Genomic DNA, 25,492 nt, shown 5'->3' with positions numbered 1-25,492 from the left:
GCTCTTCCTTGAATTTGTTGGTTAATCCTTTTTCCCTTGATAAAAGGGGTTGTAATCTAACGAGCCACTGATCGTAGGGGATGCAGGGCAGTACTTCTTTCAGTACATGCCAATAGTCTTCTGAAATTTGGAAGAAGCAGAACTTCGAAGGAAAAGGGCACGAATCAGTGCAGTAAATATAAAATGATGAAGTTAATAAAAAGCTATCTAGGCAGTTAAAGCAGAATTATTGAAGAAGTACAAGGAAAAGAACGTACTTTCTTGTGTGTCAAAAATCTTTGAAGAAGGAGCACAGGGTGATATTTTAGCCTGAAACTTGCACAGGCAAGTGCGTAACAAATTTGACCTGAGGTTGAACAGGGACCTATATAGAGGCATTATACAGCAATAAAGGACTGCTGAATTGGTTAAAATGTTTAATCCCTCACTTACAGTAGTCTTGGACTGTTACATTTGGAGCAGGTAGAACTCTGGTTTTCTTTTGGTATCTTCTCCAGGAGTGCCTTAGGTTTGTAAAGACACTAATTCATTGAGTGTTCTTTACACTTCTTTCTCTTATGTTACGGACCCTCATCTCCTTTTAGATTTTCCCTCAGAGGCCCTCAGCTCTTTTTGATGACTCTTTTGGTGCATTTTCAGCTGATCAGGTTTGTGTATAAATCTGGTTTAAGTAGTTGCTTTGGTAATAGGTGGTACTTTTTTTATCCATATAGGATTTATTAGGAAAAGTAGAACTCCTGACCTAGTCCTGTCTGCTTTTGTTCCTTGCTATCCTTGCGCTTCAGTTTCATTAGTTCTCCTTCTAGTACCTGTGGCTGCTCTTGTGACAATTTAGGATGTTTAGATAGCAAATTTGAAGGTTTTTTAGTAAAAATTTTGCACTTCTGAGGTAGCAGTATATGTCTAATCATATGCTGCTAGGACAGTACTGTGTTTTTACCAGTAAATTGAACTCTGTAAGGTAAATTTTGCCTTCTTCACAAATTAAAAGGTCTCACATTGTGCAATCATTGCTGTATCTACCAATTTTACCTTTCATGGCATGAAACTTCTTGAAATGGGTTATAGAAATTTAATTGCTTGTGTTGTTGTCAAAGGTGGGAGCAGGGAAGATCCTTCAGCTCATGCTTGAGGAAAGGTGTACAAGAGGAAGTTGATGATGTAACTGCCTGTGGATGAATAGCAGATCTCAGAATGAGTGAATGGTTTTACTATCATCATCTTTCAGGCTGTTGGGCTTTATTTCTTACAGAGTTCTCTGTTGCCCATTCAAACATAGATTTAGTGTAGTAAATGAACTCAGATGCTAAAACACATTATGTATAGAGCACAGCATCGTTTTCAAAATGTCCAAGTGGCACAAGTCATGGTGTTTCAGCAATTCATTATATCTGGGATTTGGTTTCTCTCCAGTGTTCTCTTAAATTCAGAGCTTTATACACCTCCAAATGTTGATTTGAATGCAGTGAAGAGTGATGACGGCATGGGACATCTTCAGCTGTGGTTTTAGGTGGTCTCTAATTTTTTAGGGGTGAAAAAAGTGTCTTTTTTGCTCCTTTCTGTCTTTATAGTTTAGTCTTTCATTGGGCAATTGACAATCAGACTTATTCATTCATAGACTGATTTCATTGTGAACATGCAGTAACTTTTGAGCTTCTGTAAGCTGAGTGCTGTTAACATGTCTCTCAAGTAAACTTCTTTGCAGCTAGAATAAGTTGATGGAAGCAATGTTCCCAAGGAACCTTAGCCAAATTTATTTCCTTTTGCTAAATTTATTCTATTTGAGGGTAATGAAAGGACAAGTAGCTTATTACAGTTTTGCTTTTCTTTTGTGATTTTTCTTCTTTAATTCTATTTAACCATTTTTGCCTTTTCTTTTGTGCTTGTGCTTACTGCTGTCTAACTGGCTAGATTTTCACATCAAGGCCTTGTGACTTGTTTGCTGATTCCAATGGGGTTTTTTCACCGAAGAAGGTTGGTTTGGTAACTGTAGTGGATTTAAGTTTAGAAGAACCGTAGATGAAGAGCTTTTAGGCTGTTTGTATCAGAGAATGTTGGTAGTTTTAGATTTTCTTTTGATGTTAACAGACTGTCAGATGAGCACCTGATGTGTATTGCCCAAGAAAAGCAAAAGTTAATTCCACATTAGTTTCAAAATTTTACTGAAGCAGCCTTTTCTGCTGTGGCTGAAAAGGTTGTTTCCTTTACCAAAGTTTACAGAGACTTTACAAGCAATCTTTTTTTTTTCCCAGCTGAAGCCTTTAGTCCCTCTGATTTACATTTCAGATATCTAAGCAATCTGAGCTGTGTTTCTGCTTTATTTTGTGATGCTTTTTCAGTACTGCAGGAGGTTATGTTTGAAAAAATGCATTATGGAAGAACCTTGATATACATCGCAAAACTGCTGGATTAATACACCTCCTCCACAGCTGCTGGAAGAAGCTTGAAAGTAGGTTCTCAGTTATAATTAACTTTTCTTTTTGTTCTTTCAGACTCCTCATCTTGTAAACCTTAATGAAGATCCACTCATGTCTGAATGTCTGCTGTACTACATCAAAGATGGTATTACTAGGTGGGTGTTGGTGCTAATGCATTCTCAGTCTGCTTTTTCGCTTGCTTAAATCCCCAGGCTGGAAATACTGTGAGTTTAAGTAATAATTGTATTGTCCTACACGGTTGTGGAACTGTAGTTGATTTGCTCTTGAAATATGCTCTATTACACCCAGGGTTGGCCAAGCTGACGCTGAGCGAAGGCAAGACATTGTGTTGAGTGGGGCTCATATCAAAGAAGAACACTGTATCTTTCGAAGTGAGAGGAACAACAACGGTGACGGTAAAAAAACTACTTCTCCTAGCAAAGTATTGCTGAATCTCTCACTCCTCACTTGATAGTCTGCCAAGGGATACTGGTATTTGACATTTGTTTTCTTGTCTCAAGAAAACCATCAGGTTTTACTCATGGTTTTCCTGAGTCTTACAGGAAGAAAATAAAATTTAAGTGATAATAGCTTCAAATTGGAGGCTGCAGTCAGTCCAGGAGTTAAATTCTGATCCTGGTTAATTATAAACATGACAATTCAAACAAACAATAATAATTTCCAATTGCAATATGTGGAAATGTCAGTAGTATTGATCTTCTGATGGAGCTCTATTTCTTTTTCAAGCAGCATGGCATCAAGGAGTGATTCCCTTGTGTCTTGTTTTGGTGTTAGCAGGAAGATGAGTAGAAAATGAGAGACCTCTAGGGTCTGCACACTTCTCTTTCTGTATAATGCTCTCTAAAGTCTCATTCATTAATGCTGTTTTCTTCATAGTTATTGTTACTTTGGAGCCTTGTGAACGATCAGAAACCTATGTGAATGGCAAGAGGGTAGTGCAGCCTGTGCAGTTGCGCTCAGGTAAGAAATGTCAGAATGCATGTTTTTTATAAACTCTCCATCTAACAATTGTCCATATGTGACATTTGCATCATGTGTTAAACCCATTTACACTAAGATTTGCATCAATGCTGCTAAAGGATGGCAGTGCAGAAGTTGGTACCGTTCTTCTCTTGGCAGCGGTTTGTTTTCATTTGTTCTTTGCTGCCCTAGCTGTAAGTGCACATAAATATTCGATGCCATGCAGCTGCTTGTCCTTCTCCTTAGCCTGATATTATTCAAATACATTCTTGCCCAAGCCTATTGCCCTTGGCAGTCTCAGTGAGACAGAGCAGACAGACTGCCAGTTGCTGATGGAAAATTCCCAGTTTCCTGGCAAAGCTAAGATATGACCCTCTGCTTCTCTTTGCACTCCTTCAATTTCCCGCTCAGTTCCCTGCATTCCTTTAGAAAGGCATGTGGGGGAAGAATTTGAGAGGAGGGAGTGACTTCCCTAAATTACGAGTTTTAACCTATCGCTTTCAAACTATGATGCTTTCTGTGTCCCTCCCCCATGCTTCTACTGGTAAAAAACTCAAAAGGCAAACAAACAAAAACCCCTCACCTCTTGAATTATTTGTAGCAAGTTCTGAACAGAACCAAGTGTACTGGCTTCAATGCTAGTCTGGTCAATGAAGAAAAAAGCAGGTTTGGCGCTTCTGTGCCTGCATATGGCTCATATTGAACACGAGGACTTTATCATTTAGTAATTACTTTCTCTTTTAAAAAAAAAAAACAAAACACAACGTTTTTGTTCCTTTTACTTCTGCATCTAGATAACAGAGTTACTGGAAGAATATAGACGTGGCCTCTGACATCTTTAAGAGCCTGTATTTTAGTAATATATTGTGAAAGACAGTTTTGTGACTTTGGAGATCTATTTACCTTTTTATTCCTTTTAAAAACTTTGTGAATATGTTCTCTGGAGGAGCAGAGGCATTTTACTGTCTTCCATCATGCATGTGTCTCAGGCTTTGTGGGCGTCTGATATCTCTAGGATTTAGCTGAAAGACTTGACATTATTAGATTTCTTCAGCTCTTCTGGCATTAGTGTAAAAGAAGCTGTAAAACCTGCCCATAAGTCCCACTGATTAGGACTCCAATAAAATCAGTGCATGTAAACCACATTGTAGAGAAAAGTAAGCTCCATGCACTCCAGTGTTTGAAGTTACACTTTTCCAAGCTGAGAATTCTGCTGAAGCCCATGTTTTGGCACTGTCACTGGAGGAGAGGAATGAGATTTAGTGATTTACTTAGTGCAACTGCTGGTCAGTCTCCAAGCTTGTCCTTGAATTTGTGATGCATTCTGGGATATTAGATTGGACCCCTGAGGGTGATGTCGTCCTCTGTGAGCACTGCTACTTAGCAGCAGAGGCTTATTCTGTACAAACTAGGCACTTCTTTCTTTTTTGGCACCTAGTTAACTTGAATGTGCACAGAAATCCTGATAGGGCAATCTTTTGCTGTCACTCAACAGAATAAATGAGATGAAACATTCAGTGCTATTTTTTTGGTGTTTTGAAACCCTTACCTGAGAGAGTTAACTTCTGTTCCTATTTTTAGGAAATCGTATCATCATGGGTAAAAATCACGTCTTCAGATTCAACCATCCAGAGCAAGCACGAGCAGAAAGAGAGAAAACACCGTCAGCTGAGACTCCCTCCGAGCCAGTTGACTGGACATTTGCTCAGAGGGAGCTTCTGGAGAAGCAGGGCATTGACATGAAGCAGGAGATGGAGAAAAGGTAACAAAATAACTCAAAATTCCTGCCTGAAACAATGAGGAGTCAGCTGTAGGTTATTTGGGTTTCGCTGCATAGCTTCTCTGCTACCTTTTGCGAAAGTTCAGAAAGCTCCTTCATTTTACTTCACTGTTTTGGTGCTCTAACTCCTTTAAAAATCACAGGTGAGCACCTGCCACTAACCCTATAGACCTCTCAGTGAAGGACTGAATTGCAACTTGCAGAAAGTTTCACTTCTGCAGTACTGGAATAGAGAAATAACAGCTCCTTTTCAGTGACTTTTACAATTCAAAGGGCTGTGCATGTAGAGTAACGCCAACATGAAAATAATGACGTCTTTGACTACTTCTGTTCTGTTGTTCTTCTTCAGATTACAAGAAATGGAGATTTTGTATAAGAAGGAGAAGGAGGAAGCTGATCTCCTGTTGGAGCAGCAAAGGCTGGTATGTGTCCTTACTTCAGATTAACTATACCTTTGGCAAACAGTAATTCCTGTCCTTGCTTATCTGAAAGTTTAGGAAACCTGCTTGGGTTGTCTGCACAATGCAGTTCTCCCTTTGCTTTCAAATAATTTGTCTACAGTAAATTATCATTTTGAGTGAGCTCCTTCATGTTAATTCAGAGACTGTAATTGACAATGAAGAGGCTTTAATCAGTTTGTGTTGGGTCAGGTTGGATTTCATGCAACTTAACCTGAAAAAGGGCATTTCTGTGCTCTGTTTTTTGAAGTTCCACCTCAACAGTCTAAACAGCTACTTCTTGGGATGTTTGCCTTTTTTTGTCTTGGATCACCAGAACATACTAATTTTGTGCTGCCAAAGAGATTCCTAGAACGTTGATACACTAGGGTTATTTTTTGAATGATGTCTGAAAATGTTGCTGCATTGTGCATGTTTTAACCCTTCTCCCTCCCCCTGCATGGAGTTCCTTGTGAGGGTCTTAGTGGTACACGTGCCGATGGTGGGGTTGTGACTAGGGATCAGTGTGCAGAGGGAATGGTGACTCATTCAGAACAATGGGAATTCCACCTGTTGCTTAAATAGGAAGTCTGATAAATGAAGTCCGATAAAGGAAGACTTCAGTCTTCTCACCACAAATATCTTCTGACGTGCGTTACAGAGAGACACACATGCGGTCTACAAGCACTCTGTGAATTTTAGAAACAAGATCAAACCTGGGAATGAAATCTAGATTTTCTTAAGAAACCTGAGTCTCCTGATTCTGATTTAACTATATTGGGTTGTTTTTTAGCCAGTATGCAAATGTAGTTGTGCCTGAATTTTAATTAAAATTTCAAAATCATGATTCATTTGTTTCTAGTATTAGTGAAAACTGTGGGTTAAATGCATGCTGGATTTTAAACTGTAAGGATCTTCCCCTTCTCCCAAGACCAGAATGGAGCAAAGTACTGTGGCTTCCAACAGTAGAAGCTATATTTTTAAAAAATTATTTATATTATATACTTAAAGACTTCTGCATCTATAATTATTTCATCACAAGACTCTCATTTCTTGGAGAGACGTGGCTGCAGACTTTGAACCAAAGCAACGCTTAGTTCAGAAAGGAAATTAAGGTGTGACTTACGTAATGTTTCATCTCTGCTCTTTTTTAGTTAAGATTTGTGTAGCTGAAAGTAGTATGGCAAAAATGAGTTCAGTGTGAAAATAAAAATAGTTTGAGCATTGAGTATGTTTTGGCTTCGTGTCAAAGGAGATGCAAGTAATGGAATTCCCTCCCTTAAATTTGAGCTGTCAGGCGTAAGCTATTGTATGAATTAAAGATGGGAGAATTGGCTGACTGGGGAGCTGCTTCCAACAAGGCTGCGTTTATGAAAGTGTTGTGAAGGGAATTTGTTTCCCCGTATGCTTAAGATTAGGGGAAGGTTCTTTAGATAGCGGGTTCTTTAATCCTGTAATACAGTTGCTAGCTTCTTTAAGGTCATTTTGGTTTCGCTGATTTCAGTTAGCGGACAGAGGTGGAAGACTATCGTACGTGCGTTACCAACGTAATTCCTGAGGGACACCTTTCCTAGTTGTAAGGGGTCACATCAAATGAGATCACTGGTCTGTTAAGCAGTATTCTGCTTATAGCAGTTCTTCATAAAAATATTTCAGATGATGGCAAAACTGCGAGACACATCTCTCATTTCTGTGTCACTGTACGAGAGTGTGGAACGGACAGGTCAATGCACTCGTGCAGCAGAGTTGATTAATGATTGAGAAATTTGGGAATGCATTTAATCTTGTGTACCTTAAAAGTATTTACATTGCTGAGATACCCAGCTGCAATATCAGGTTCTCGTAACGTACTGCTGTGTAAGACTGATATTGAACTATAAATGTTCTTGTTCTAAATTGGAGAATAATCTTGGATATTAGAAGCTGGCTCATCTGGTTTACCAGGTTGTTTTGGTTTTGTGCTGAGATTCCAGCCAGTTCGGGTATTTGTTAGATGTGCTAGACAAAAAATTGTCACCCCAAATTTACAACTTACATATTTGCCTTGCTGGTATTACTAGAAAATAGAAATAATTGTTCTCCATTTTACAAATCGAATGCAAAAATGTGTTTATTTAATAGAGCAAAGATTATTTTCCTGGTTTGCTTGGTCATAATGCCTTTGCAGTGACCACTTGACATTAGAATGTGGGTCTATACCTGTAGTCATTGGTCTGGTTAATCTCCGAGTGCCCATTGGGCTATGACCACATAGTGTCTCTTCATCAGCTTTTTATACGTAAGACATACTTTACCCATAAGTAGTAGTATGGTAATTTTGTAAGAATAATACTGTGGAACTCATGACTTAATGTTTGAGTAGTTCGCGTTTTGCCTTCATGGAAGTAACCTTGGATGTGTAGATTGTACAGTGCCTTCCTCCAAAGCATCTTTTGTTTCCACTGCAATATGCAGGTTGTTAGATGCTGTTTCCTTAGGCCACAAATTTTGTCGGCTGTAAACCCACAAAGAGTTTATGTTCTATTTCTAAACCAGTGTTCTGCTCGTATTTTGACCTAGGCTAGGAGAAGTTGATTCTCTAGTGCTGTTTTTTTAAATAGTAAAAATACATAAGGTCACAAGAAGCCCAAATAATCTGACTCTTAGGTTACGGAGCTTTGTTGACCATAGGGCAGAACAGTATTTCTTTTATTCCCTTTCATAATTCCCAAAACAAATTATATTGTATTCCCTATTCTTCGTGGTTTTCTACACGAAGTATTAAGTCTAGGGACCTGTGGTTCTGAATCAATGACCTGGGTTTCCTTTTGGCTTTAGAGTAACTGGCTATTATTGTTCCTAATTTCTCATGTATTTTAATTCTCCATGTGACAAATAGGGGGTTTAGAGAGAGGTTCATTAAAAACTGCTGTGTTTTACTGAAGATGTTTGGATCACAATAATACATAGGACTTTTTGTTAAAGAGATGTCTTAACTTGTAATCCTTTAAAGAAAAGTAGCCTGACTTGAATTCCTGGTTGCAGTAAGCTCTAATGGATATTGTTAACTTCTGGTGGCAGTAACCTGAACAGATGTTCCTAGTGTATGGAGACCTGAAGCACTGCTCACTAAAAATCATTTAGCAAAAGGTGGAAAAGTTATAATGAAGAAGCAAAACACGCATAACTCTTAGCAAGTGTGCGGAAGCTCCAGGCTCTAGGGTTTGAGAAGAGGACAAATCAAGGATATCAAATAGCGAATTCTTATTAAAACAATTTAAAGTCATTACTGCTACATCCTTCTGAAACTCATTCTTCGGACAGACAAGACCGTTAATGTTTCTTTTCTTTAAACTAAGCCACAAGGTGCCAAATGGGGAAAAAACCCGAACCTCAACCCACCTCTGAAACTCTGATTCTGGATATCTTTTTAGCTTGTAGCAAGTCTTGGAGTATGAACCACTGTCTTCACCTGTCATAGTGGCACTCACAGTCCTTTTAACATTGAACCTTTCGGCTGCTTCTGTTTCATTTTTTCTTATCGTCTAACACCTCTCTGGCTGCTGTTGTAGTGAAGTGGATTCTAAACTTGAGCATCCCTGCAACCACGTGCAACGTTACTAACCAGTGTTAACCCGACTTACTCTGGCTGCTCATGACATCTTCTATGATGCCTGTTGTGTTCACCTACCTGGGGAGGACTTGCTGAAAGAAGCAACAGCAGTCACCAAGGCAAATGTGTGTGGCGGGGATTTGCATGTCTTTGTAGCATGTGTGAAGTACAGTTTACACTTGGTTTATATATATATATTTTTTTTTAATCAGGAACTTCATTTTAGTGGATCTACTTAAAGATTTTGAAAGGGATTGGGAGGGAAGAGTTTAGATTGTCTGCTATTTTGAGATGACAAGACCTTTAAATATAATGTTAATCTTAATTTAGTGAAGAGCTCCAATTTTGACAGTCCGTGACTCTTGAAGATACATTTTAATGTCCTAACGCTCAGTCTTCAAGGACTTCTGTATCACTTGTTCTATTTTGATTTTGGATTTAGTTTTCTTTGCCTGCTACTTCTTGTTTAGCTTTTCCATTTTCTTACAATTTTAATTTTGGTTATTTTGGGGCCACTTCTTGATTTTTGTTTTTCCAAAGGATGCAGACTCTGATAGTGGGGATGATTCGGACAAGAGATCGTGTGAGGAGAGTTGGAGACTGATCACTTCCCTGAGAGAGAAGCTGCCCCCCAGCAAGCTCCAAACCATTGTAAAAAAGTGTGGCCTCCCCAGCAGTGGGAAGAAACGAGAACCTATTAAAATGTACCAGATACCCCAACGTCGACGCCTTAGCAAAGACTCCAAATGGGTTACCATCTCAGACTTAAAGATTCAGGCTGTGAAAGAGATATGCTATGAGGTAGCACTCAATGACTTCAGGCACACTAGGCAGGAGATTGAGGCTCTGGCCATTGTTAAAATGAAAGAGCTCTGTGCCATGTATGGGAAGAAGGATCCAAATGAGCGTGAATCGTGGCGAGCTGTTGCTCGTGATGTCTGGGATACAGTAGGAGTTGGAGATGAGAAAATTGAAGATGTTATGGCCAGTGTTAAAGGAGTAACTGATGTGGATGACCTTAAGGTGCATATAGACAAATTGGAAGATATTTTGCAAGAAGTGAAGAAGCAGAACAACATGAAGGATGAAGAGATTAAAGTTCTTCGAAATAAGATGCTAAAAATGGAGAAGGTTTTGCCTCTGATAGGGTCTCCAGAGAAAGCTCAATCAGCCTTAGCTAATGCTAAGTCTCCAAACTCCGCTGGTGTGGTGGATGTGGATAAGAAGCCCACAGGTGACTTAAAAAGAAACGAGAATGTTGACCTTGCTAAAGAGGAGCGTGTTTCTCAGTTAATGGCAGGTGATCCAGCTTTCAGACGTGGGCGATTACGTTGGATGAGGCAAGAACAGATTCGATTCAAAAATCTGCAGCAGCAGGAAATAGCAAAACAGCTCCGTCGACAGAATATGCCTCACCGATTTATTCCGCCTGAAAATCGCAAGCCCCGGTTCCCTTTCAAAAGCAATCCCAAACACAGGAACTCATGGAGTCCAGGCACCCATATAATTATCACAGAGGATGAAGTTATTGAGGTTAGAATTCCAAAAGAAGATGATAAGAACAAAGATGAAAACAAAGAAAAAGAAAGTAGAGCTGCTTCTAAAGACCCTCAGCAGCTGTGGAATCTTTGTGGCCCCCAGAGGAATCAAGATAATATCCAAATTAACAGGCAGCAGTTAAACGCACAGTCACAGCCTAGCAGTCAGCAGCCGCCATCGCCTCAGTTGCGCTGGAGAAGCAATTCCCTCAATAATGGCTCTCAAAAAGGTTTGCGGCGTCAGGCATCGGGCTCCTCTGAATCACTGCACTCGTACAGCGGGCAGCAGAATCCGGACCTGCAGACTTTCCAGCAAAAACGCCACATCCACCAGCACCGACAACCTTACTGCAACCACAGCAACGGCGGCAGTGCAGAAGGCAGCACGGCTAACTCCCACCCAAAACAGACTGACCGGCCTAACCACTATAACCAGTTTGTGACGCCCCCACGCATGAGGCGCCAGTTCTCAGCACCTAACCTGAAAACGGGCAGAGAAACTACAGTATGATTAGTTGGCCAAGAGCAGTCTGGGGGAGGAGGGATGCAGGGTCAATTCTGGCTTATAATTGAGATCAGCCAGGATTGGCTTTGCTTAATTCTGGGGGCTTGTTTGGCCAGGTAGAACTTAATTTGACGTACAAACACAAGGTACTGGCCCTTCAGCCTCGTCAGTTTGCATGTGACTTTTGTTGCAGTTTTAACAACATTGATTGGAAGAACGTTCTGAAAAATTGTAAGAACTTTTTCTGTAGACTAGAAGACTTGGAGGAAGGGATGTGGAGGGGAGAATTCCCTGCTAGCACATTTACCATTTTTTGTGTGTGTGTCTTGGAGTATTTTTCTAATGCTGAAAATACTGTCTGGAACTGACAAAGTGCTACCTTCCTCCTGTGTTTTATGTAGACAATCAAAAGAGGAGTTTAGTTTATAGCATTGAATGTTTCTTGTGACCTTTTTCTTAGCAATAAGGAGACTGACCATCTGTTTTTTAAATTGATCTGGCTCTTCAGAACGGTATTTTCAACACTTAACTCAAATTCTTAATAGTAATAATAATCTATAAACCAAAAGTTGTCGGCTGACAAGATATGTGGCTTTTTTTATAGAAAAATTAAGAAGAGCTATTGGGTCACAACAGTCCTACTCCCTGAGTAGGAGATGCCTTTTCTTCTTCCGCTTAAGTTCATAATTATTGATATGAAATTGCTGTGACAGTTAAACCTGCCTGAATGGAATTTTATGTCAGAATATATATATATTGCTGAAGCAATACTTTGGAAATAAGCTTTTTCTAATTCCCATTGTATCTCTAAATATAATAGGTTTTAATTATTGTACAACAGGTTGTGGAAAGGAACTAGGATTTTTCAACACTCTGGTGCAGGAAAAAGCCTCAAAAAGCTAATTCTTTCTATTTTGAGTTTTCAGTTTTCTCAGGCATGAGTCTGGGAGACGTTCTTGAAATAGGTATTCTTACGAAGATTTATAGCTCACTACTTTTAATTGGCTGAATTCTCCTCAAAGATGAACTGCTTCATCTTAATGTGATACCTCATGTCAGTGCCTCTGGTCTTGGATTAAACCCCTGTTTCAAGACTTGATTAATAAAGGAGAAGGTCACTTTGAGGGGAAAGTAAGATTTGTTTTCCTTCTCCCTAAACTCAAAATGCAAGTTGAGGTTTTTGATATCTATTTTGATCTGAAGAGGTCTATACTTGCAGGTGATTTGCCATAAAACAAATGCTTGTAATCCCTACTTCAGATTGTTTCAAACAGATTGCTGAAGAGCTACTGATTAAGGAATAGGCTTTATGAGCTTGGGTGTTTACCTCAGTTGGAGAGTTCCCATTTTAATTATTCAGTTTCTTAAAGTGCAAGACAAAATTGCACTTACTTCTGAAAATCTGTGGACTTAAGCCAATCTAAAACTTTGAGGACTTTTTTTGCTTTTTTAAATTTAACTTGAAATTTTAACACAAAGTTGGCTACTGCAGCGCATTTGTAAGATACACTTTGCAGTGTGTCTGTACAGTTAAATGATTTGTGCTGTTTTGCACAAATAACCTTTATTTACTTGAGGTTGCTTATTTTTTGATAAAATACAAGCCCTACTGGTAATCGTTACTTCTGCGTGTTTCAGCATAGCTGTAGATGGGTAGGAAGTACCTCAAGCTTATTTTCCATCTTGGTTTTGTTTCCTGTCCTCCCCCTGAGCTGTGCATGGTGCAGGTGCTGGTTGCAACATGTTACCTGGCAGCCATGTGCCATTCACCTGTGGATTAATCAAGTGTCACCTCTTAAGTCTCTGCACATGTGTTGCTGACAGGATACCGGCCTGCTGATGTAGGAAATACAAAGTCAGTCCTCTGTCCTAAAAGAATGAGCTGGTCCTATCACTTGGGCCATTTGTTTTTATGGCAGGTTTAATTTTGTGTCCAAATATGGCTTTGTCACTTGCATTTGTCTCATGCTTTGGCTTACTTGAAAGAAGGAAATTAAATCGTGTCCAAAAATATCTTGATTTTTTTTTTTCTTTAAAGAAAAGAAGCCTTGTAGATGAGTAATACTTTCTTTGAGCTTGAATCAGAATTGCAAAATGAGTTTTGGGCTGCAAATAATATTTTGCTGTTGCCTTTATTTTAGAATCCTGTTTTAGAAGTGCCTTGCACTTTGTTTTTGTGCATGTCAAGAGTAATGAGTTCTTTCAAATCCTCAAAAAGGCTTGGACTCTTAAAAATACATGCCTGGGAAAATCCTCTTAATTCTGTAGGAATATGTGAGCCAAACAGAGCTAGGCTGCGTGGGATAGGTCATGAGAGAAGACCAAACCAGTTTTATCTTGTGTCCCATTTTTGTTGAGGATTGTGGCTGCCTGTGTGAAGCCACCATGTGATTGAGCCTGGAGTAATTTTGAAGTCCATGCAACTATGTGTACTGATGAGAGGTTAAAAATTCCTACTCCTTGGTATTTTAATCCTGGGCCCTAAAGTTTTTGCAAATTTATTTCAGCTTCAAAATCTGAGAAGAAATATCTGTAAGTGCCTGAGTGGTGGTGGTGATGAGCAATGGGTTACCATCAGTCTGTCTTACCCCAGTTTTAGTGCAGTACTAGAAAAAATACACTGCTTATTCTGTTCTATGATTTGACAAAAAAAGGATAGTCAGTGTCCACACGGAGTCCAGTCCGCTCAGAGGAAGCAGCTTTTCCCCTGCCTTTTAGGAGGATATTACAGAAATGAAACTTGGAGGAAAAAAAATCTCCAATTAAAATAATTGCCCACTTTAAGAATCAAATCTTAATTACAGTGCAGTGCCTCATCTGATAAGGGAAACACTGTGAGAAGTCAGTCGTGCATATCCTTGCACTACTCAGAAATACACACACCTCTCACTCCAGATTCTGTATTAATGGAGCTAATGAACAGTAATACAGCTGCTTCCACAGAAGACTGTGTGAACAGGCTTTCAGGTTAATGGGAATGTGGCATGCGTGGTGGGAGTGCCGTTTTCATAAGGGTAATTGCCGTTGCTGAGTGCTGATGTGTGGTGTGCTTTGACAGCTGGCTGGTTTCCACCAGAGCCTTAGTGAGGATTTCTTAAATATCCTGTAGGAACTCACTAGGGACACGTGGATTTGGGGGGGTGTGAAGGAGTGAAATGCTTGTCACTAATGCTCCTCTGATTGACTTCAACATCCTTCCTCAAGCAATTTGATTTTAGGGCTCTGTCAAATTAGAGGATGCTTTTTTTATCAGTACATTCAGCATAGCTTCAATATCTCCCTCACTGTTTGTCCTCTATATGTTGAAATTTGTTCTTTATCCTTTATATGTTGAAATTTGACTTGGATACTTCCCATTGAACCACTTCAGGAGCTGCCACATGAGAAATCTATGCTGTGTACCCATTTGTACTGTAAAGAAAGCCGTGAGCTGCCTTTGAATTATATGGGATTTTCAGATCTGTCCATTGTTTAAGAATAAACAAGTTTTGGATTGTCTTAAGAGCAAGCATCTGCCTTGTGGGAAGCAGAACTGGTTTGTATTGTAACAAGTGCTCCTTCAATAAACTATGAAATACTCTTGTAAGTGTCAGACTTGTCTCAGTGAAATGGAAATGGAGCTTGGTTGCAGGCTTGTCCTGATTTCATTTTTTGTCTTGGGGTTGATGTTGTTCCAGCAAAGTTAAACAGGTTTCTTTAATTGTTCCTCAGATTCTTCTAAGTCCATCCACCCTGATTTGTCTGCTGTTACGTGAAGAGCAGCCGATGCAGATGTGTGTACTGTGGCACAGCTTACTCATATTAGAAAACCCAAACATTAAAAAGCTTTTTATAGCACAAGGGGGTACAAGCCATACTCCTCTTCAGTGCTGTCCCATTGTTCCATCTTGCGTGCTGTTTATCTGAATTCTGGAAGAAAATGCAAAGCTGCTTGTTCTCTATTTATTTATTCACTGAAGACAAAAGCAACTGACTGTTTTGTATACCTCAAAATACTGGAGGGAATCACATGCACTACAGTGCATCTGCAGACAGCATGTGCAACTAAAGAATCTAAGTTGTTCAGTACAATGTTCTGTTTACAGAGCTGGTCTAGTCTGGTCTTAAAAACCTTGGCCTAGTCTGAGAGAATGGTGGTTTGGATTTTTTTTTTTTCTCTCCCCCTCCACAAAATTTATGAATGTTGTAGCTTCAGATATTTCCATGCTACTGGACAAAGTAAACATTGCATTCCCTTTCTTCACATTCATGGAGCTCATGCTATCAACCAGTTTGAAACTGTACAATATGTATTGGGTTCCAGAGTGTCTAGGGCATTCAGATATTTCCATGCTACTGGACAAAGTAAACATTGCATTCCCTTTCTTCACATTCATGGAGCTCATGCTATCAACCAGTTTGAAACTGTACAATATGTATTGGGTTCCAGAGTGTCTAGGGCATGGACCTTCGAGATGGCGGCTTCGTTTTTTTTTTTTCTGGCACTTGGCCACCTTTACACCAGTACTGACAATTATGTGTGTATTATCACTAATCAGACCTGGAAATGTTTACCTGGAAGCGTGACCAATCCCTCAGCAGGGTGAACCAACCCTTTCACAGTGCAGTCACCTTTCGTGTGAACCAACCTGAAATTCATCCTTGATCTGTTGCTCAGCACCAGTTGTTTTAAAATACTACCATAGAGTCGAGTGCCAGGGGGCAGTCTTAGCACTGTTTGCTTAGGGAAACGGCACTGATTTCTTTTTTTATTATGGGAAAACAACTTTAATTCTTTTACATAGCTTTAAAAGTAATGTTAAGTGGAGTCAATAAAAAGTGTCTGCTTATATTAAGCATTTATTTGCATAGGTATTTAAATGTACAGAAGATACACTTACTTGGCTCACAAGTCTGAAAGTAGAGAAGACAAGAAGCAAGTCTTCCAATGAATTTAATATGCCTGGCTTTTTTTTCATGCTGGAAGTAGAATTTTCACAGTGGAGTGCTCCCGATTTTTGATCATCCCCTCTGCAGCTTTTCAGATTCTCCAGAAGAATCTAATCAAAGATTCTACTTTAACACTACTTGAAGAGCTTTAAATTTCTTCATTTCTACCATCTGGCCACTCAGAATGACAGCCTCAGGTTATCTGCTTCAGACTACAGGAAAATAAATTAATTTATTTTGGTATTCCCCAAAGTGAGAGAAGCTTGTTTCTGTCACTTTGTGTCTGACCTGTTTTATCTTGGTTCCGATGTAATAGCAGCATCTACATGAATGGGGGAAAAAAGGTCAGAGAAAGTGCCTTTATGTTAATGATTTTCTAAGAGTTCATTGGGCATTTCACAACTGTAGATAAGTCTGAAACCTCCCATCAAGTCTAAAATAGTTTTTAGGTGAATCAGTAAGAATTTCTTAAGGAATATCAAAAGAAGGGATTTATGTTTATTCTGTCTGTAGTTGTTTTGTTGCTGGGCGAAGGTTTACTGCACTGTATGAATGTAGCCATCTCGGAGTAAATGGAGCAGACACAAAGAAAGAAGGAGCATTTTAGCCAAATAGAATTTCAAGAGGAAATTAGAAAATTATAAACGCAGCCCTCATACAAAGGCCATGTATTTTTAATAGTTCTGTTTTCTCTCCCTGTAGGTCATGAGTATTGAATTAATGGCATTGAAAAGTCTGTATTTTCTAAGAGCATAGCTACGTTTTTAGAATGCTACCTCCAGGATATGTTACTTATAAACTTACAGGGATGTCCTCCAGGTTTATCTCTTTCCAAATACCACCTAAAGGTCTTTCTGACTGAACTTGTGTTAAATTTGGCGCAGTCACATTGTGGCAGTGTGAAGTACTCTACTTGCTGTACAAAACCAAACTAACCAGCAATGTAGCTGTTTAGGTGGGATGCTTAAATAGGATGGGAGGAAAGCATAAAGCTTTCCTTCTGTAGCTGCTTGGCTTAAGAATTCTTTACTACAGACCACGCACTGGAGAAGAGTTTTAGGATTTGGAACTGTGAAAGAGAGAAGGTTCGAATACAAGATGAGAGGTTCAAGAATTCTCCTTAAGAACTCTGTAATACTCTTAGTTGTTGAAACTCTTGTATGAAATCCCTGAGAGGCTAGTGGAATTCATGCAATATATGCCAAAGGCTAATCTGAAAGAAATAAAATACAGTAACGAGGTAGGCTCTGAGAGCAGGAGCACAGTGACTGCTCAAAGTGTCTTGAATTTGTATTTGTTTTACCAGCAAATAATAAGAGGGTGATTAGGTCCTAGTAGCATTTGTTTCAGGCATGACTGTGGTGAGCAGGAAGAAAATGCTCTTACCCCAGAAGAGCATTCCCGAAGGGATTGTTGAAGTGCTCCTTGTGGGGAAACCTCTGCACAGACTTCTCTGCCCACTTGCCAGAGCAGCGGTATTCTTTTTCAATCTTCTGATATATTAAATGCGTATGTGAGAGAGTGATGCTTGCATCCCAGGAGGAAAATCTAATTGAAAACAAAACGTCTTTTTCTTCTAAATCAGTGGTGCTGTTAATCATTCTGTTTGAGAAAAGGTGAATAATCCCCCCCCCTTTCAAATCTATTTCTGTACTTTTCTCTATTTCTGCCTATTTCCTACCTCTCTGAAAGCAGCAAGCAGGTTCTCAAAAAAATCCCCCTTTTCCAGTCTTTAGCAAAAAAAAAAAAGGCTTAATCTTCTTACAGTTACTGTGAGCATGTACATCTGATGATTTTAAAAAAACAATACTACTGTCTTAACGGTATCGGGCTCTGCCTTCTCTCCTTTCAAGGACAGATTATACTAAAACCATAGGTGTTGGTATGTTACCTCTGAGCATTAATGGAAGTGTCTTCATGGTCTTGTTCTCTGTCTGTCATTCCATCTGAGGTGTTAGTCTCTCTGAACTGTTTTCCTTGCTTTTGTCTGTCCTCCTACACGGTATCTTCTCTCTCCCCGCAGGACTATGAGAGTAAGCTACAGGCCTTACAGAAGCAGGTAGAGACACGATCCTTGGCAGCTGAAACAACAGAGGAGGAAGAGGAAGAAGAAGAAGGTGAGTTTGTAGCTAGAAGTAATTTGGGCATAGCCAAACTTAAAGGAACATTATTATCTCTTATTATCTTATCTTATTATCTCTTATTATCTCATATTATCTCTTACAGTAGGTAGAAAAGTCCCTCTAGAAAACCGTGAAACACTTAATTTCTTTTTCTGTGATCTTCACAGCATAAAGAAATAAAATACCTATTCATGGAATAGGTTCCGCATAAACAGTAGATATACATGTCCAAATTCAATTGGTGCACAAACTAGATTAGTTTAACTACAAGCTTTGATTTGGTGGTGTTGAATTTGAAGGACTCTTATCTCTTCTTGACACTGACGAGTTCAGATGTCTTAAACCAAAATAATACTACTGCCTTTGTTTTCTTGTTTTGATTTTGAAGTTTCTTTTTTCTCCTTGGTAGAATTTTTAGAATTCATATGGTGACACATCTGTATAACTCCATTTCTGGACAGTAGATAAAGTTGATTACTCCCAAAATACTTGCTTTCATGCCACTGTTTCAGCATCTGGGTTTAATAATTGTTAACTAATTTAAAATACCAGGAGCAGAATTTATTTTGTTCTCTCTGTTCTAAATCTCCTTACCCGATCATTGTATCTCCACTGCTAATGGCAAGGAAGTTTGAATGCAGTTTTTCCTTGTTGAATGATAAAAGTTCCGGGTTTTGTTTTCTGTTTTTCTTTTCCAGAAAAGATGCTGAGAACTTGATGACAGTCAGCAGTAGTATTAGATACTGCATGCAGTGATTTAGAGAAGCAGCCACAGTGGTTTATTTCTTTGTTTCTTTGCTCTTCCTAGTGCCCTGGACACGACATGAGTATGAACTCGCCCAGTGGGCTTTCAGGAAGTGGAAATTTCACCAGTTTACTTCACTGAGGGACCTTCTCTGGGGAAATGCAGTGTATCTGAAAGAAGCCAATGCGATCAGCGTAGAGTTAAAGAAAAAGGTGGGGACACCCAGAGCATCTGTTTGAATTTTCTGACTCATCAGAGCTGACTGTGTAATCCTGCTTCAAATGCCCAGAGTTACTTGTGGTTTTTAAAATTACATGTCTCTTGCTTATTAGTTTGGGCTTTTAAAAGGTCCAGAAAATTGTGAGTTTCTGATTCAGACTTCTGGCTGAATGAACATCCTATGCAAATCTGGTTGATATATTCTCCTCCTCTTCATTTCCCTTGAGCTGGTCCTGTCAATATGAACACATGCACATCTCCCCAGAGCCTTCTCTTTTCCTTTTTGCTTTTTGCTTTCATGTGGTCGTTCATCTTTCCAAGAGAACTGAGTGCAACCTGTGCTAGGTCTGTAGTTTTCCAGGCTTCTGCTAGCTGTGACAATAAAGGCCAGATATATGTACTCAGCTGACAAATAAAATTTATGCCATTTTGAGATAAAAAAGTGACGTAAAAAACCCCTGAATCTGTTCATAGAGATGAAAGTCAAACTGGCTTCATATGTTACCTTAGGTTAGATCTCTGTTCTATTTCTGATGCTGATAACTGACTTCTCAGAACTAAAATAATTTTTCTTTTCCCATTCAGGTGCAGTTTCAGTTTGTCCTGCTGACAGACACCCTCTACTCACCGCTGCCACCAGAGCTTTTGCCCACTGAGTTGGAGAAGACTCGAGACAATAGGCCTTTCCCCCGTACAGTGGTAGCTGTGGAAGTCCAGGATCTGAAGAACGGAGCAACACATTACTGGTCCTTAGAAAAACTCAAGTATGTAGATATTACTGGGGAACAAACTTCTTATATGCAAGGAATCAAAACAATGACATTTTTGGAGTGGAATGGAAAAAACTGCCCTAACTAGTTGGCAACATTGTCTGATGAAAAAAATTAAGCAAAAAATATTCCAGCATTAGATGTGAGAGAAGAAGAGTTAGAAGTCGGAATGAAATCAGAGATTTACGTAAGCTGCTGCAGTGACCTCGCCTTGTGCTCAGTGGGCTTAGCCTACAGTATTTTTCCTAGAATCTCTTAATATGTCAGGGAATTAGAACAGTATTGAACAGTAGTACAGGGTCCTCTGTTCTTTATTCTCCCATTCCTGGGTGTAATTTGGTATAGGTGAAGCCAGTGTACCCCTCTTGGTGTTCTCTGCTTTTTTTGTTCATTCTCAATTATTTTTAATTCTGCTTTCTTCTATGCAGGCAGAGGTTGGACCTGATGCGTGAGATGTATGACAGAGCTGGAGAAATGGCGTCTAATACACAGGATGACACTGAAAGCACAATGACAGGCAGTGACCCCTTTTATGACCGCTTTCACTGGTTCAAGCTTGTTGGAAGGTATGTGATGATTATTTCAACTGCTGGTACACGGTTATTGGTTCTGGATGAACTTTGATTTTGAATGTGGTTATAAGCTGTGTGGCCAGTAATGTTAGAGTTGTGTGTCATCTTTCAGGGATTTCTAGTAGACTTAAAATACAGGGAAGAGCAGAAAATGTTCTTTAGAATTGTCAGTCCTGGTGTAACCTTGCAGAATCTGATTTGACTGGACCCTCAGTAAGTTGTAAGTTGATTTTTAAAAAATGTAGCTAGCTATGTTCTGTCTAAGGTCACTGGAGCAGAGCTGTGACAATGTGAAGGACACTGGAAATTGAGGGGAAGAGTGGCCTGGGGCCTTACTGCGTACATGGTTCCAATGGTTTGGTCATACCCTATGGAAATATCGCGTACCTGATAGGATTCTTATCCTTTATTTCGAATGTCAGCTGCACCTTTACAATATTTTTATTTACAAAAATGCTACGTGTTGGAAGTAAGAATAGCTCGTTAAATAGATGTGCTCTCAATATCTGTGTGTTTGGCCATGTTTATATTTATTTTTCATTTGCTTTCTGCTCGGTTCAAGGATGCTCTTTTTCCTGACTTTGTTAGCAATCCCTTCCCTTACTTTTCATTGCAGCCCAGATGGTTTGAAGCCCTTGCGTGTTGTTCAAGTGCTCTCTGTGCTGATGGCAACAGACGGCTGTTAAATGAAGCATTCTTCTTTCCCCTCACTCTGTTAATTGGTATTCCGTTAACTGATATCTAGCTCCCCTATATTCCATGGCTGCGTGAATGAGCGTCTTGCTGATCGCACGCCCTCCCCCACTTTCTCCACGGCTGACTCCGACATCACTGAACTGGCTGATGAACAGCAGGATGAGATGGAGGACTTTGATGATGAGGCCTTTGTGGATGATACTGGCTCCGACGTTGGAACTGAGGAGGGATCAGACCTCTTCAATGATGGGCGGGACCCGTTTTACGACCGATCCCCTTGGTTCATTTTAGTGGGAAGGTTGGTGAGGTTACTGTGAGAATGGCCAAAAGGGACCAGCTCTTGCTGTAGACTGCAATGGCTTTGCCTTGTGCTGCACAGAATACCTGTCAAGCCAGCCAAAACATCTATATACATAAATTGGAATTGCCAGAGACTGAGTGTAGGGTAACATTAAGTTTTAAATTCCTGTGTCAGAGGCCATGAAGACGTAAATAATAGTTGAGAAAAGAACCCTTTGATGCGACAAATATGCGAGTAAATATGTGTCTATTTCTACATAACTGTCACAACATAGAATGAAAGTGGTTTTGCTTGTGTACAGTATTGAAGCGTTATTTGTAAGAACGCTATATCTAGCCATTGCAAGATCACTAGGACAGTATTGTAGTATGTAATTTTCTCCCTTAGAAGAGAATCTCAGAGTACGATGGAAAGTCTTTTTAAGTCCAATCCAATAAATCAATTTTTTGAAAACTCGTTTAACATCCTTTGTGTCTGAAGAGAAAAGATGGCATGAGAAGAAAGAAGAATGGCCCTTTCTGGATGAGGAAAAGAGTACTCTTTGAGATAATTTGCCTTCTCTGCTTATGCGTGACTCCTCTAGGTAGCAGGATTAAGTAGTGAAAGGTCACCATCATTAAAATTCACTGGCTTTCGGTGTTTACTGGCACTTTCCCCATGTGCTGTGATTGAGTTCTGAAACAAGTTTGCCTGATGTGTCTCTTTGGCCAATCTAGACATGATTAAGGCTCTATTGGACTTCAGTCTGCGGTGGAGACCCTCAGGACAGCACGTTGCACTGAAAACCAGTAGTACTTTGCACAGTTTCTTCAGTGATGGACTTGCTCAAACACGTAACAAACAAAGATTTTATTCAGTGACTTTACTGCCCTCTTTTCTGCTCCCACTCCCCCAGTTACGCTTTTTAAAAGCAGTGGAGGAGGTAGTTACCACAGGCGTTGAACAAGAGGGGCTAAGTCTCTGCGGCTGGTGGAAGGGAGGAACAGAGGAGAACAGATCAGAACCTAACTTTATCCTTTTCAGTGACTGTAGGCAGGGAAGACTTCACAGTCAGGGAGGCAGGATTATTTTGCATTTTCTGAGTGCAGGAAATTTAATTGCATTAATTTGTGAAAACAAGGGGCTGAGTTTGAGCTTTTAGATTAGTTTAGTTGTATTGTCCAGCCTCATTCTTTGTCTTTAGTTGGACCTATTTACAAGCTGTGATTAGAACTTGGAGCTTCCTTGATTTGGTCTTTGAAACAGAAATTATAGTTTCTAAAGGTGCAAGAAATTGCATTAGTCTTCTTTGATCTTTGTGATTTGTGCCCTTGTGTGCTATGTCTGATAATGTGTTTAATATAACTTAATGATTTCAGGTTAATCTCATCCATGAGAGTCAGTTTGGAAAAGCTGTTGCAACAGCTTGGAAGGGGTTAGTTAAAGCATGTGTGCACTGTGAGCGATGGCTGGGACTGCTTTTCCGAGGCAGTGCGGGCTCACCTGGCATATTCTCCTGTCGCGCGTGTTCTTGCAGAGCGGGACCCTCAGTGCGTGGGAAAAAGCTGAGCTATTCATTTCACAAACTCCTCAGGAAGCACAGCGCAAGCGGAGCCAATACAGGGTACAATGAAAACAGTTGTGCTTCCTGGCAATTGCACAACTTGCTTCCCGTTTCCATGTACCGAAAAGAATCCTGAGCTCTGTCTCCGCAGGCAGACACCCAGAGCTGCAGCAGCTGAGGGTACTACCCTGAACCACGTAAGCTGCACATAAGGAACTCGGCTTGGCTTGGGAATTGTCTTGAGGAGTGAACCTTCCTTTGTGTTATCTCCGAGAGGACGGGTGACTGGCTTTTCCCAGCTGCTGGTTTCTATTCTGTTCTGATCTATTCCTGTTCTGTTCTTCTGATGTGCTGATTCTGTCAGCAGAAAGCTGTTAGGCTGTTTAGTGCCACCAAGTAGAAAATACTTTGATTCCTTAGTGTCTTCCAGCATGAGAATTGTACTTTGAGCAGTGTGATTTGCAATTATCAGAGGGTATGTCCGTCCTCGTAGATCCTGTCCTGAACACAAGGTAGTCTTCAATTTGAAACAAACCCAAAATTCCTTAACGCTTTTAACTGTGTGCTGTTGTACATGTTGTGGAATGGGTAGGACAAAACCAATAACTTTTTGTATTTTTTGAGTGGGTCGTCAGCAGTAGAGCCCAGGTCACAAAGGAGAGGAGGAGGAGGAGAAAGAGAAATTGTGTAGTTATGCAACTCCTTGGTCATCACAGTATTTTTTTCTCTCTCTGTGCTGTGACTGTCTTTTATTTTACTGTCACTATTAAAAGGAAAAAAAGAGCTGGTCCCTTTAGCCATCTCTTCTGGCATGCTGCGCTGTCTTTAAGGCTGATTCTATTTAATGGTGTGACATATCAAGCATTGCTATGTTTTGAGGGAGGTGGGAGAGGACTATGGGATATTTTATTTAAATCTCTAATTGATGTGTTTGTTTCAAAAATATCTGTCATCATTCTGAGTTCTGTTGGTTTTGTTTCAGTTTTTTTAAAAAATTGTGTTTGTTAAATTTCATTTCTGGTTTTGTTGTGAGTATGCCATTTTACCTCACCAATCTTTCTGCTAATACAGCTCCCCCTCTTTCAGTCTGCTGGGCTAAGGTGCAGGGGGACACTTGCATATGGGATGTTTGGCGAGTGGGAGTCCTCCCAGCTGTGGGAAGAGGAGGATAACCTTAAGATTTCTTCCACTCCTAACTTGGTTCTGTCTTGTGATGAAGCAGATGGAATGGCACTGGAAGGGCAGTACTGCTGCACGAACCAGCTTTTTTCTCTGTACAGCAAATGTGCTATTGCTCTCCATTCTACAGAGGAGATCCAGCATTTTCATCAGCAAACAGGAAGCTTAAATCTTTTTGCCTCGTGTGCTTTTCTTTCTCTGGTTAAAATGATTGCAGTGAGCTAGGTGACTGGATGGAATAAAGTTAAGGAAGACGAAAAATATCTTTTCTTTGGGGATACCCATTTTACTGCGGTGACAAAATTGTAGTTGCTAACAAAGCAGAATGCTTTGGCTGTCTTGTCTTGAACAGCGACTTTAGAACTTTAGCCATGCAAAAAAAAAAAAAAATTTTTTTTATGCAGTTTAATGCTTTTGCTTTCCACTAGTTTAGCTTTGAAGTAGGAAGGCTTCTGTAACAGCTGCCTCTTAGTGAAACTGCCTCTTACTGTGTACATATCAATGCAAACTATTTCAGTTCCTTTATGTTGGGGAAAAATGTCCGTTCTTCCTAGCTTGAAATGTGGTTTTCAAACTGTGTGTGTTTTTTCACGTTGAGCGTATAATTCCACACCTTCCTGAACTCCATCCCTGGTCCAGTCAAGTGAACAATTTCAGTTTGTTAGTGAGGGGCTGTTTGCTTGTATGGTGCGGTGCTGCTTTCTCAAATGAGCACCCCCTGACATTTCAAAGCTAAAAATGATTCTTAGAGAAGAAAAATAAAATTAAGCTTCCCATTTCATGACTTTAAATTGAGTCTTTTCTCCCTTCCCCTGCTTTATCAGTGCTTACCTCACTTTGGAGCAGACTGAAAAGGAATTAGATCCTAATCTTAGTCAAGTGTTGTGTTGCGGTTTGTTTTTTGTTGTTGTATGGTTTTCTTTTTTTGTTTGTTTTGCTACTTTTATAGCCGTATTAATCATTCTCTTCTCTTGCATTTTGTCACCAACTTGTTTTTTTAGTAGTATTATTTTTGTCTCTTTGGTTCACAACTGACACCTGTTTGACTACCCTGTCATTTCAAGATCATTCATTCATTCTGGGAACGGGCATGTGAACCCAAGAAGGAACACTTTCCTTTTCTAGCTCTGGTCCTTGGCTGCGTGTCACAAGGAACCGAGTTCGA

The 25,492-nt window shown here is 39.9% G+C and overlaps 1 protein-coding gene across 3 annotated transcripts in view; it reads left to right on the top strand.

Moving 5' to 3' along the window:
• KIF1B (kinesin family member 1B) overlaps positions 1-25,492 on the top strand; it is a 79,190-nt gene that overhangs the window by 30,834 nt on the left and 22,864 nt on the right. The window contains exons 15-24 of one of the 3 annotated variants that reach the window (XM_010137028.1): positions 2,493-2,572; positions 2,727-2,833; positions 3,315-3,398; positions 4,980-5,160; positions 5,528-5,600; positions 18,203-18,296; positions 19,111-19,259; positions 19,852-20,030; positions 20,465-20,602; positions 21,354-21,602. In XM_010137028.1, coding sequence (XP_010135330.1) covers positions 2,493-2,572; positions 2,727-2,833; positions 3,315-3,398; positions 4,980-5,160; positions 5,528-5,600; positions 18,203-18,296; positions 19,111-19,259; positions 19,852-20,030; positions 20,465-20,602; positions 21,354-21,602 — 1,334 coding nt within the window. Of the gene's footprint in view, positions 1-2,492; positions 2,573-2,726; positions 2,834-3,314; positions 3,399-4,979; positions 5,161-5,527; positions 5,601-9,747; positions 11,257-18,202; positions 18,297-19,110; positions 19,260-19,851; positions 20,031-20,464; positions 20,603-21,353; positions 21,603-25,492 lie in introns of those variants that run through there. The other 2 variants (XM_010137102.1, XM_010137174.1) reach the window with 2 other exon arrangements.

This window comes from Buceros rhinoceros, unplaced genomic scaffold (assembly GCF_000710305.1).
Source record: "Buceros rhinoceros silvestris isolate BGI_N320 unplaced genomic scaffold, ASM71030v1 scaffold8620, whole genome shotgun sequence".
In the NCBI taxonomy this organism is placed as follows: domain Eukaryota; kingdom Metazoa; phylum Chordata; class Aves; order Bucerotiformes; family Bucerotidae; genus Buceros; species Buceros rhinoceros.
This window is presented reverse-complemented; position numbering and strand designations above follow the sequence as displayed.